Source organism: Ursus arctos, unplaced genomic scaffold (genome assembly GCF_023065955.2).
Source record: "Ursus arctos isolate Adak ecotype North America unplaced genomic scaffold, UrsArc2.0 scaffold_12, whole genome shotgun sequence".
NCBI lineage: Eukaryota > Metazoa > Chordata > Mammalia > Carnivora > Ursidae > Ursus > Ursus arctos.
In genome coordinates this window covers 64,271,617-64,286,032 of record NW_026622786.1, presented here as the reverse complement: position 1 = coordinate 64,286,032, position 14,416 = coordinate 64,271,617, and the positions used below count along the sequence as shown (strand labels likewise).

General features: G+C 36.4%; 1 protein-coding gene across 3 annotated transcripts in view; it reads right to left on the bottom strand.

Moving 5' to 3' along the window:
* Positions 1-14,416, bottom strand: part of NRDC (nardilysin convertase) — a 100,909-nt gene that overhangs the window by 38,526 nt on the left and 47,967 nt on the right. For all 3 annotated transcript variants that reach the window (XR_008958876.1, XM_026498117.4, XM_026498116.4), the window contains one exon: positions 1,272-1,345. Coding sequence is in view for 2 of the 3 variants with exons in the window: in XM_026498117.4 (XP_026353902.1) it covers positions 1,272-1,345 (74 nt within the window). In the remaining variant the exon portion in view is untranslated. The remainder of the gene's footprint in view (positions 1-1,271; positions 1,346-14,416) is intronic.

The following is a 14,416-nucleotide window of genomic DNA, read 5'->3' as shown; positions in this document are numbered from 1 at the left end:
TATCATACATCACATATATATTTCTACATAATATTTCAAAATATAACAAAACATATTTTGACTTAAACTTGTAAAATTGAATTAAAGGTTTAATTTTGTAAATGCCAACACTTCAACCCAAACTAGAAACTGCATGAAGAAAAACATACTTCAAAGTATTTAATACAGAAACAGTTCCTAGGTCTCAAAAAGTAGGAAAGGCTTTTAGAGTTTTCATTCCTTATTTTGGTTTGTCATCCACTCAACAAATACTTATCTGAGCCTATGATAAAAGAGACATTGTGGTAGGCAAATAACAAAAATGAAGAAAATAAATCCTTGATTATAAGGACCTAGAAGAGCTAGGAGGAATATAACTCCATCCCATCCTCTTTTACAAATAAGTTGAGGGCCACAGTCAGTTAAATTTCTAGAAGCAAAACACAAATCTGCTGACTTGCAGACAGATGGCTCTTTACTCAGCTTAATGAATGCAGTAAGTCATTATTACAACTCAACACTGAATTAAGCCAAAGAGGAAAATGCCACAAAAGGAGAAACAAGTACAGAAAACTGCCTCTTGAGTTGCTGCAAGCCAAGCCTAACCTGTATGAACTGAAAGTCCCCCCGAGTCTAGTTTTACATGTTTCCAGTGCTAAAATAAGGCAAGCAGGGCTATTCTGTGGTGGTGTTATTTATTAGTACTCTGTAATTAACCTCTATAATGAAGCCTCACCCTATATAAGTACAGTTTTCCTTATGGTCTTCATTCTTTCCATCCTAAAGACAAGAAAAACTGTCGAAAAACAAAATTTAAATGCATTTCCTCCTCAGGGATTTAGTTTCTTTATCCTTAAATTTATCACAATTGTTTTCAGAACTACCAAAATTCAAACCACAAAGGACCGACACATAGAGGTAACAAAGGGTAAGCTATTTAAATATCAGAATGGTACTTAAAGCTTCAGAGAAAACGTCTCTTCATGCAAAGGGAGTTATGTAAGCTTTTAAGGTTTTAACACCCAACATTAGCTTTAAGGATTAGGCTACCATCCTGCAAAAGATTAGTCACTATGGTAAAACCCTCAAAAAACAAAGACTGAAAAACCATAATTTTTTATTTCAAATCTACACTGAATTAAGACATTTAATGGTTTAGGAATGACACATTTATTTCATTTTAGCCCTTTACGGTATAAAGATAAAATGGTCTAGTGATAAAGAATCATATATGTGCTAAATACCTAGTTCAATGCAAGAAACAGTCATAAGACATGAGGCACTTATCTTACCACTATCAACAGCTTCAACTTCGCGGTCAATTGCATCTCTGATCATTAGCGGATGAATGAAGAACTGAGCCCATCTGCAAAACAAAAGACAAACACTGGCACTTCTGTTTCTGTTCACAGAAATCTTTTAATCGGTCAACATCTACTTTTTGGTTAAGAAATGTACTAAGTTGGGGGCGCCTGGGTAGCTCTGCTGGTTAAGCCTCCAACTCTTGATTTCAGCTCAGGTTATGATCTCAGGATTGGGAGATCAAGCCCCACCATCTGGCTCCACACTCAGCATGGAGTCTGAGAGTCTCTCTCCCTCTCCCTCTGTCTTTCCCCTGGTTTGTGCACGTGCCTGCACTCTTTCTCAATAAATAAATAAATAAATAAATAAATCTTTTTAAAAAATGTTTATTAAGTTGGAAAATTGTTATATATTATTATATATATTATATAATAACAATCATGCATATGTAAAATCTAAATAGTATTCTGCATTTCCATAGTCTACAGACTTTTTTCATTGTAAAACCCATACAGAAAAGTACATAAAACATGAACATAGAGACTAATGCATAACTATAATGTAAACACCTGAGTGACCAGCACGTAAGTCAAAAAACAGACCACTGTCATAATTCTAAAAGCACCCAGCACCTACCTCATCCTCAGAGTTAATATCCTGAATGTTATAATCATTTCTTTGCTTTTCTTTATAGTTTTATCACCCTATATGCATTTCTAGACCAGTGTTTCTTGCCTTTTTCCCCCTTATCAACCCTAAGCAGCCTTTTCAGATTTCCTCCTCATCAGTCTTAAACTTTTAATATCACAGATATACTATTTATCTGTATGTGTATCTGTGATTTTTTTATATACATGTAAGTATGTATATAAAGCCTACTCTTTTATTCAATACAGGGTTAGAAATGATTAAATTTTTTAAGTTAAAATTTTAAAGGCTATCAACAGGGGTGCCTGGGTGGCTCAGTCGTTAAGCATCTGCCTTCGGCTCAGAGCGTGATCCTGGAGTTCTGGGATCGAGCCCCACATCAGGCTCCTCTGCTGGGAGCCTGCTTCTTCCTCTCCCACTCCCCCTGCTTATGTTCCCTCTCTCACTGGCTCTCTCTCTCTCTGTCAAATAAATAAATAAAATCTTTAAAAAATTAATTAATTAAAAAAATAAAGGCTATCAACATTTCACTTAGCTTTATAACTGTTATTTGCTTTTTAATGTAATTTATTTATATAACTTATATCAAATTACATATGTATCTATTTATGTAAGAATAGCAATGCAAACAAAATTTTTAAATTAACATCTACTTTTCCATCAAATAAAACAACTGAAAAAATTTCCTACGATATTTAACCTTTTCCCTTTTGCTTGATCCACAAAAGAAATTTTTTTTTTAAAGATTTTATTTATTTATTTGACAGGGAGAGCGAGAGAGCACAAGCAGGGGGAAAAGGGGAACAGTAGAGGGAGAGGGAGAAGCAGGACCCCGCTGAGCAGGGATCGTGATGTGGGGCTAGATCCCAGGACCCTGAGATCATGACCTGAGCCAAAGGCAGATGCTTAACCATCTGAGCCACCCAGGCGCCCCAAGAAACTTTTTTTTTTTTTTTAAGATTTTATTTATTTATTTGACAGAGAGAGAGACAGCCAGTGAGAGAGGGAACACAAGCAGGGGGAGTGGGAGAGGAAGAAGCAGGCTCATAGCGGAGGAGCCTGATGTGGGGCTCGATCCCATAACGCCAGGATCATGCCCTGAGCCAAAGGCAGACGCTTAATGACTGCGCCACCCAGACGCCCCCCAAGAAACTTTTAACTTAATTAGCTACTAGATACTAAGATAGTTGACATCTTCTTTTCAGTACTAGTATAACTAATGGGTTGAATAACTTTTGTTCAATTAAATAATAAAACAGCATAAAACAGCATATTTCTATTTAATTCTTAATGCCAAAGTCATACACAAAAGCAGAGTTATCAAACAAACGTCCACAAAGCAGCTAATGGAACCAATAGGCACATGCAGACCACCTCTACTGATGACTTCAAGATCAAACAACCGTTTGAAAGCCCTCCAATCACCTATCCAACAGTTTTGTAGTACTGACATTGCATATGCTTTGTATATCTTCTATGAACTCATATCACTATAAATGGTGCTCATGTGATACTCGAGAAAACTCAAAACAGAAATTAAATACTAGGTAAAGATTTTGCCAGGTAGCATTAAGCTTTGGAGGGCCACAAACCATTGTAACAATGAACATATTTTCACCTCCAAAGAACCAATTTTTTGCCTCCAATAGGAACAAGATCATCCCCGCTGAGAATGCATGTTCTAGACAATCTAGTTTTGTTTCTGACTTTATATAAATGTAAATATACTATACATATTCTTTATGTCTTATTTACCTATTTATTTTAATATTCATCCATGATGGTACATGTGGCTGTGGTTCATTTATTTTCACTGCAGAATATTTCACTGCATTAATTTATTCACCTAAGCTATCTGTAAATGAACATTTGGGCTGGTTCCAGTTTGGACTATTACAATCAATGCTGCCATAAATTCTTATCAGAATGTACGGGGGCACATTTGCACAAGTTTGTCAAAGTATAAATCTAGGAAAGAACTCCTAGGTAATAGTGTATGCATGCATATGTTCAACAGCACTAGATAAAACCAAAATTTGTAACACCCTCACCTGGTATAGTCAGACTTTAGTTAGTATTTACTGCAACTTTTAGGTGTACAGTTAAATCTCGTACTCATTTTAATTCACACTTTTCCAATTCCTGATGAGATTGAATACCATTTCATATTATTTGTTATTAATCATTTGAATTTTTTCTTTTGTAAAATACCTGTTTAAGGCTTTTTTTCTATTAGGTTGTACTTTTTCTTACTAATTCTAATAATATATATACTTATTCATTTTATATATTTGTTATATATAATTATACATATAATCTAATAATTAAAAATCAATGACAGTTATTTTAAATGTAAGTCCTTGATTATATGTGTTACAAATACATCTACTTTATACTTGCTTTTCTTGCTTTTTTCATGTTCTTTATAGCATCTTTTTTTTTTTTTTTTTTTTTAAGATTTTTATTGGGATGCCTGGGTGGCTCAGTCGGTGAAGCATCTGCCTTCAGCTCAGGTCATGATCCCAGGATCCTAGGATGGAGTCCTACATCAGGCTCCTTGCTCAGAGGAGCTTGCTTCTCCCTCTGCCTGCCACTCCCCCTGCTTGTGCTCTGTCTCTCTGACGAATAAAATCATTTTAAAAAAGATTATTTATTTGAAAGAGAGAGTACACAAGCGGGGGGTTGGGCGTGGAGGGGCTAAGGGAGAAGCAAACTCCCTGCTGAGCAGGGAGCCCAATGTGGGGCTCCATCCCAGGACGCCGGGATCATGATCTGAGCTGAAGACAGATGCTTAACTGATTGAGCCACCCAGGCATCCCTGTAGTATTTTTTTTTTTTTTTAAGATTTTATTTATTTACTTGACAGAGAGAGACAGCCAGCGAGAGAGGGAACACAAGCAGGGGGAGTGGGAGAGGAAGAAGCAGGCTCCCAGCGGAGGAGCCTGATGCAGGGCTCGATCCCAGAACGCCAGGATCACGCCCTGAGCCGAAGGCAGACGCTTAAGGACTGAGCCACCCAGGCGCCCCTGTAGTATCTTTTGATTAACATAATGTAGTATCATTTTTCCTTTGTATTTTGCTTTTTGTACTTGTTTGATAATTCTTATCAAGGCTAAAGTTACACTCATCTCTAAAACTTTTAGCTGTACTTTTTACTTTTTGATCTATGATCTACTTGGAATTGGCCTTTTGTGTATGTTGTGAGGTAAGGAGTCAATTTTGTTTCTGGCTTTATAGAAGCCCAATTGCCTTGGACGAATTTCTTTAAAAAGCTCTTTCATCACTGCTCCACAGTGTCCCTATCAAAAATCAAGTGTCCACCTATGTGTTGGTCTATTTTCAGGATTTCTATTCTGTTCCATTGGTCTCTTTGCTTAGCCCCCTGCTAACACCATAATGTCCTAATTGCAAAACAAATTTAAGTATCTACTAGGTCAAGTCCTGCTATCCTGTTATTTCTCCTATGCAAAAATAATTAGCCCTCTGCCTCTCATTATAAATTTTAGACAGCTTTTCTATGTAAAACTACATATATCTTCTGAGATCTTGGCTGCAATATCACTGAATCTGTACATTAACTAGGAAAACTGACACCACTAAAAAAAAAAAAAAAAGGCTTCAAATCCATGAATAGTATTTCTTCTTCATTTATTTAGTTCTTTAATATCTCACAATAAGGTTTTACTATGTTCCCTGAAAAGAGGCCTTATACATAATTTTTGGAATGATTTCTGAGTATTTTTACAGCTTTAAAGGTATTTTAACTGTCACTGCTACAAAGAAATAGTACTGACTTTCATATAGTAAACATTATCATTTTTATCATTTTTTATTTTATGTAACAAGCCATGTTACTAAATTATGTTAATGTTAATAATTTATCTCTAGAAAAAATCTGGATTTTCTATATTCACAATCACATTACCTACTATGAGAGCTGTGTATTTTGCTTTTCTTTCTTGCCTAATAGAATGATAAATAGAATCAATCGTAACCTGCATCTCTGTCTTGCATCTGATCTCAACTTGAAAGCTTTCAGGGTTTCACCATTAAATATAAGGCTTGGTTCAAAATCAAATACCATATTGAGAAAGTTGATATACTCTGTTTGCTAAGAGCATCTTCATGACTAGATACTAAATTTCATCACGTAATTTTTTCTACATATATTTTCTTCTTCAACTGACAATGTGATAGGGGCTCCTGGGTGGCTTAGTCAGTTAAGCGGCTGCCTTCAGCTTAGGTCATGATCCCAGGCTCCCTGCTCAGCCACGAGCCTGCTTCTCCCTCTCCCTCTGCCTGCCACTCTCCCTGCTAGTGCTCTCTCTGTCAAATAAATAAAACCTTAACAAAAAAAAAAAAAAAAAAAAAAAAGATCTGACAATGTGATGAACCGCATTAATTGATTTTCTCATGTTAACTCTACCTCATATCTAATGCAACTCAGTACCACTGTATCATCCTTACTAGATATTGCTATTTGTATGTAAGTCTGGTCTATAATTTTTCTTATATTACACTTTCTCATATCAAGGTCATGCTACCTTCACAAATGAGGGAGGAATTATTCAAGTTTTTGTAGCACTCTAACCCTAAAAGTTTATTTTTGAGAAGATTTTTCATTACAGATTCACTTTCCTAATGGTGTAAGATTATTCAAACTTTTTAATTGTAATTTTTCTCATGTGGGTTTTATAAATTACATTTCTAAGAATGTATGTACTTCCAGTTTTTTTTTTTCACTTACTGGCATAGGTATTCAAAATACCTTATTATATTTTCAATATCTGAAAGATCACAAATCATATTCTTTTTCATTCCTGACATGTGCACATACTTCTTTCCCCTTGACGAGTCTTGTTAAAGAATTCTCTATTTTATCAGTTTTTTCCAAAGTACCCACATCTAGCTTTCTGTTTTTTGAAACAATATGTTTGTTGGTTCTACTGAGAAATAATTCACATACTGCAAAATTCCCTTTTAATGTGCACAATTAAGTACATTTACTACATTCAGGATTGTTAAAACACTAACACTAATTTCAGAAAATTTCATTACCCCCTAAATAAACTCTGTACCTGTTAACAGTCATTCCCCATCATCCCAGCTCTTGGAAACCACTACTCTACTTTTGGTCTCTGTGGATTTGCCCACTCTGGACATTCCATATAAATGTAACCATACATTATGACAGACACAAAAGTCCAACCTCTTTCACTTTGCATAATGTTTTCAAGATTCATTCATGTTGTAGTATGTATCAGGACTTCATTCCCTTCTTATTGCTAAGTAATATTCCATTATATGGCTATACCATATTTTATCTATTCATCAGTTGATGGACATTTGGGTCATTTCCACTTGGACCTATAATGAATGTAACTGCTTCTATGAACATTCATGTACATTTTTGTGTAGATGTGTTTTCAGTTCTCTAGGTTACATACTAAGTGTAGAAGTGCTGAAACATATGATACCTCTGTTTAACTTTTTGAGGAAGCACTAAATTGTTTTCCAACATAGTTGTACCACCAGCAATTTATGAAGGTCCCAATTTCTTGAAATAGTCACTAGTAATTGTTATTCTTCTTTTTCAAATGGTGTGAAATGGTATCTCATTGTGGTTTTTCATTTTCATTTCCCTACTGACTACTGATGTTGAGCATTTTTTCATGTGCTTATTGGCCATCCACATGTCTTCTTTGGAGAAATGTCTATTCAGATCCTTTACCCATTTTTAATTGGTAAATTAAATTTGGGCTGTCTTTTGTTGTTGAGCTGTAAGAGTTGTATATATATTCTGGATATTAGTCCCTTATCAGATACATGATTCGCAAGTAGTTTCTTCTATTCCGTGAGTTGTCTTTTCACTTTCAACATACAGCAATTTAAAGCAAAAAAGTTTTTAATTTTAATGGAGTCTAATTTATCTAGTTTTTCCTTTCTTGTTTCTACTTTTGGTGTCATATCTGAAAAACTATTGTCAAATCCAAGGTCACAAACATTTATGCCTATGTTTTCTTCAAAGTTTGTAGTTTTTGCTTTGACATTTAAGTCTATGACTCAATTTGTTAATGTTTGTATCCAGTTATCCCAGTACCATTTGTTGAAAACCTGTTCTTTCCCACTGGCACCCTTGCAACTAACCATAAATGTAATGGTTTACTTCCGGAGTCTCAATGCTACTCCACTGATCTGTCTATCCCTATGCCAGTACCATATTGGTTTGATTACCACACCTTTCAGTCAGTTTTGAATTTGGGAATAGGAGTCCAACTTTTGTTCTCTTTCAAAATAATTTTTGCTACCTTGGTCTCTTCTTTTCCACTGAATTTTAAGATAAGCTCATTTATTTTCTTCAAATGAGGGAGTTGAAATTTTGATACAAATCAAATTGAGGGGCCCCTGGGTGACTAAGTTGGTTTACTGTGGGACTCTTGATTTCGACACAGACCACAATCTCAGGATCATGATAGAGCCCCGTGTCAGGCTCCATGCTCAGCAGAGAGTGTGCTAGAGTTTCTCTCCCTCTCCCTCTGCCCCTTGCTCCACATGAACACATTTACTCTCTCTCTCAAATAAATAAATTTTAAAAAAAATTAAATTGAATCTGTAAATCAATTTGGGAACTATTACCATCTTAACAATATAAAGTCTTACAATCTATAAACACGAGATGTTTCTCCTATAATTTAGATCTTCTTTAATTTTGACAATTTTTTGTGGCTTTCCACATGCAACTCTTGTACTTCCTTTCTTAAAATTATGCCTAAGTATTTTATTTTTTTGGATGTTATTGTCAAAGGAATTTTTTCTTAATTTCATTTTTGGATCTTTCACTGCTTGTGTATTGAAATACAACTGGTCTTTATACACTGGTCTTCTATTCAACAACCTTGCTGAACTCAGTATTAGCTCTAACAGTTCTTCTGTGGAATTTGAAGGATTATGTATAAACAAGTTCTCATTATTTGTGGTAGCTATGCTCTCTAAAGCTGCTACGGCTGCTGAACTAGCAAATACTGAACTACTACCCTGGGGGAAAATATGTGTACACACACACACACAGTATGATCTTAAATCCTAAACCCTTAAATCCTATCTCATCCTAGTTTTTTTTTTGTTTTTTTTTTTTTTTTTTTTAGTTCAGAAAAGATAGAATGAGGTTCAGATGTATTAAGTTACTTGCTTGAGGCAACCTCACTAATGGGTGCCAGAGTTGGGATTTAGATCTATCAAACTGGCTCTGAAACCAGAGTTTCTTTTACTATATTGTACCGTTCCATAGTATCTTCATCCCCTGGTCATCTCTGCATGAAAGCTGAAACAAAAATACAGAGCGTTGCCTTGTTCAACTTCAGCTGAGAATATGCTGGCAACTTAAATTTTTCACAATTTTTAAAATTTTTCACATCTCCATGAAAGACTATGAAAACACCTAGTATTTGGGAGTTACAAATAAGTTTTAGTAAGTAGGTGAATTCACCACAAACAATGAGAATCAACTATACAAGATTAGGTCATCTGCAAATAGAGATAGTTTTAATTCTTTTCCAATATGCATGCTTTTATTTCATTTTCTTATCTAATTGTGCTAACACCTCCCCTACAATGTTGAATAGAAGTGGTAGCTGACATCTTGATCCTGATCTTCAGAGAAAAGCTCTTAATCTGTCAACATTAAGTATGTTAGTTGTGAGTTACTCATAGAAACTCTTTATTAGATTAGAAAGTTCCCTTTTTTCCTAGTTTACTAAGTGTTTTATCATGAAAGAGTGCTTGATTTTGTCAAATGCTTTTTTCAGTTTACACTAATATTATATAGCCAGATGTATTTTGCGCTTTCTTCTATTAATATGGTATATTACACTGATGTATTTTTGTATGTACACTGATTTTGTAACCTTTCTTCCTGAGATAAATTGTGACTGATCGTGGTGTATAATCCTTTATATATTTTGCTGGATACAATTTCACAGTACTTTGTTGACGATTTTGGCATCTATATTCATAAGAGATATTAGTTTGTAGTCTTCTTGTGACGTCATTGTCTAGTTTTGGTATCTGAGTAATACTGACTTCACAGAATGAGTTATAGAACCTCCTCTTCTAGTTTTTTAAAGAATTTATGAAGCATTAGTGTTAATTCTTCTTTAAATGTTTGGTAGGTTTCACCAGTGAAGCCATGTGGATCTACATTTTTCACTTGGGAAGTTTTTGATTACTAATCCCATCTCTTAATACAGGTCTATCCAGATTTCCTGTCTTCTTGAGTCAGTTTCAATGGTTGTTTTTTTTTTTAGAAATGTGTCCATTTCATCTGGAGTATGTATTTGTTGGCATAAAATTGTTCACAGTGTTGTACTGTAGTCCTTTTTATTTTGGTAAGACCACAGAAATGTTTACTCTTGGGCACCTGGGTGGCTCAGTCAGTTAAGCGTCTGCCTTCAGCTCAGATCATGATCCCAGAGTCCTGGGATCGAGTCCCCATCAAGCACCCTGCTTCTCCCTCTGCCCCTACCCCCACTCATGCTCTCTCCTCTCTCTTGCTAAATAAATGAAAAATCTGAAAGAAAGAAAGAAAGAAAGAAAGAAAGAAAGAAAGAAAGAAAGAAAGAAAGAAAAAAGAAATGTTTACTATTTCATTCCTGCTTTTAATAATCTGAGTCTTCATTTTCAGTCTAGCTGGAGGTTTGTCAATTTTGTTCTTTTCAACTTCAGTTTTATTTTCTATTCCCTACTTCATCAATTTCCACTCTAATTTTTATTATCCTTCCTTCTGTTTACTTGGGTTTAGATTGCTCTTCTTTGCCTAGTTAATTAAGATGTAAGTTCAGGTTAACTGACTTCCGGTCTTTCTTTCTTTCTTTTTTCCAGATCTTTCTTTCATAATGGAGGTATTTACAGCTATAAATTTCCCTCTGAGCACAGTTTTTGCTGCATCCCACATATTTTCGTATGTTGTTTTCATTTTCATTAGTCTCTAAGCATTTTTTAACTTCTTCTGTGATTTCTTCTTTGACCCACTGATTTAAGAGTCTACAGTTTAATTACTACACATGTGTGATTTTTCCCAAGTTTCCTTCTGTTACTGATTTCTAATTCCATTCCATTATAGTTACAGAACACAGTCTCTATAATTTCAAACCTTTCAAATTTTGGGGAATTATTTTTATGATGTATTATATGTCAATGCTGGAGAATGATCCATGCTGCACTTAAGAAGAACGAGTATTCTGCTAAATTTGGGTGGAGTGTCCTATAGAAAGCTATTGGTTAATACTGATGTTCACATCTTCCATTTCTTGTTGATCTATCTAGTTGTTGTATCCTTTATTAAAAGTGGAATTTGGAATGCGTGGGTGGCACAGTCAGTTGGGCATCCAACTCTTGGTTTCAGCTCAGATTGTGACTTTGTGGTCGTAAGACTGAGCCCTATACAGGCTCCGTGTTTGGCGTGGGGTAGGCTTAAGATTCTCTCTTCCTCTGCCCCCTCTAACCCCCACTCTCTAAAATAAATACATCTTTTAAAAAAAAAAGGTGGAGGGGTGCCTGGGTGGGTCAGTCAGTTGAGCATCTGCCTTCAGCTCAGGTCATGATCTTGGGGTCCTGAGATTGAGCCCCACATAGGGCTCCCTGCTCAGCAGGGTGTCTGCTTCTCCTTCTCCCTCTGCTCCTCCCTTCTGCTTGTGCTCTCAAATAAGTAAGTAAATAAATAAATAAACCTTATTTAAAAAGTGGAACATTTATACTTCTAACTATTATTATTGAATTGTATATTTCTCCCTTCATTTCCGTCTATTTTGGTTTCATGTGTTTTGGGGCTTTTGACAGATCAATGTATGTTTATAACTGTTAAATCTTCTTGATGGCTTGACCTTTTTATCATTATAAAATTCCTTTGTCAACAATTTTCATCTTACAGTCTATTTTGTCTGATATTATATAGCTACTCCAGCTCCCTTGAGTTACTGTTTGCCTGGTACATCTTTACCCATGTTTTCATTGTCAATCTATTGGTGTACTACAATCTAAAGGGTGTATCTCTTAAAGACAGCATTTTTACTTGAGTCATACTTTTTTTTATCCATTCTATCAATATCTGTCTTTTAATTGGAATGCTTATTCATTTACATTTAATTACTGATAAGGCAGGATCTGTGTCTACTTCTTGCTATTTGTTTTCTATATATCTTATACCTTGTTCTCCCTCTACTCCTCCATTGCTGACTTCTTTTTGTTAAAATAGATATTTTTTTCTTCTTCTTCTGGGGGGGGGAGAGGCAAGGGACAGAGAATCTTAAGCAGTCTCCATGCCCAGCACAGAGCCTGACACGGGGATTGGTCTACAAACCTGAGATCATGACCTGAGCCAAAATCAACAGTCAGATGCTTAACTGACGGAGCCACCCAGGTGCCCCAAAAATAGGTGTACTATTTTAATCCCCTTGTCACTCCTTTTACTGTATTTGAGTTATTTTCTTAACATCTTAACCTATAACAAGCCATTTTAAATTAAAACTGACTTAATTTCAATTGTATACAACATTGTTCCTACATACCTGTTCTAACCCTTTGAGCTACTGTCATACAAGTTATAGCTTTACATATTATATGACTATCAATACATATTTGTAACTTATGCTTTAAAAAGTTAATGTCTTTTAAATCAGATAGGAGGAAAGAAACTTATAAACATTAAGTATATTTGTACTCTTTTATATTTATCTATGTAGTTACCTTACCAGTGCATTACATTTCTTCACGTCAATTTGACTGTCCTTTCATTTCAGCCAAGACTCCATTTATATGTCATATATAGAAGATCTGCTAGTGACAAACTTAGTTCTTAATTTACTTGAGAACATGTTAATTTTTTTAGTTAGAAGGACATTACTGCTGGATACAGAATTCTTGACACTTCCAGGAAAGATGGCAGAGTAGGAGGACCCTAAGCTCACCTTGTCCAATGGATACAATGAGATAACACATCAGTGTAAATAACCCATAAAATGACCTAAAGACTGGCAAAACAAACTCTCCACAGCTAAATGTAGAGAAGAAACCATATGGAAGAGGGCAGGAAGGGCAGAGACATGGTTGGGAGCTAAACGGACACTGAGGACTGTCTATGGGAGAGAGGGACACCCGGGGTGCACAGAGGGGAGAGAAACAGACTCTCATACTAGGAAGCCCACACAGGAAAGACAAATTCCCATAATATTTGGCTTTGAAACAGAGGGGCTGAATTTCACAAGTTCTTATAACCAGCAGAGGACTTAAAACCTGGCACTTTAAGAATCAGCAGGCTTGGCTCTGGGAGAGCCAGAAATCAAGAGGAAACTAAGTTCCCACCCTTAAAGAGACAGCAAAACAAACAGTCTCACGGAGGCAGCACAGAAGCAGCAGTATGAAAATCACCGGTACACAGGAGCGAGATTTACTAATCTCAGAGCCTGTGCTGTAGGAACAGGGACCAGCTGGAACAAAGGAGCTGGCTGGGGTCATTTCCCTCCCCCTACCAGCAGCCTAAGCACATAACACAATGCTGACACTTGCTACCTAACTTGCTAACATCGCCAACGCACACTGCATTCTCCTGTGGACATGCCCCTCCAGCCATGCCTGGGCTCCATGTCTCTTCCCACAGCAGATCAGGGCAAACCTCACTAACACCCTGCATCCTGCATGCTTCTACAGATCCACCCCCTGCAATACACCCTTGGTGAGAGCCCATCCAATGCAATGCCACAAGACCGACAGTGTGCAAGCAGCTCCAATGTGCCTGCACCACTCCAAAGTGACTCCTGCCCCAGGGAAAGGGAAAGACAACCACACACACCAGTCACACAGCAGCCTCAACAGTGGGCTGGGAGCAGACAGCTGGTCTGACTGCAGGCCTTGCCCATCAACAAAAGCTTCTCAGGGGACAAAACAGGAAAAGCACCCTAGAGTTTGGTGCTACAGCAGCTCTGGCAAATGCCCAGTATGACTCAACTAAAGCCCAAGGTGGCCCCAGACTGGCCTACTAACAGCACAGGAGCCAAACAAAGAGAGCCATCACAGACAAGTGGACTAAAGAAAAAAATGGCTCAGCCACAACAGCGGGACATACACAACACACATAGGAGACACCCCTAAAGCACCAGGTTCTGGTGAATAGAGGACATTGCACTGAAGGGCAACATGACCTTTTCTTCAAAAGGCTGTTACTTTCAAGAGCAGGAGATGTAGCTGAATTTCCTAACACAAAGAAAGAGACTCATAAAGTTAAACGAAATAAGGAAACAGAGGAATATGTCCCAAGTGAAAGAACAGGACAAAATCACAGCAAGAGACCTAAATGAAACAGAGATAAGAAATATGCCTGATAGAGACTGTAAAGTAATAATGATAAAGATACTCATTGGACTTGAGAAAAGAATGAAAGACTCAGCAAGACCATTTACAAAGAGACAGAAAACATAAAGAACCCATCAGAGATGAA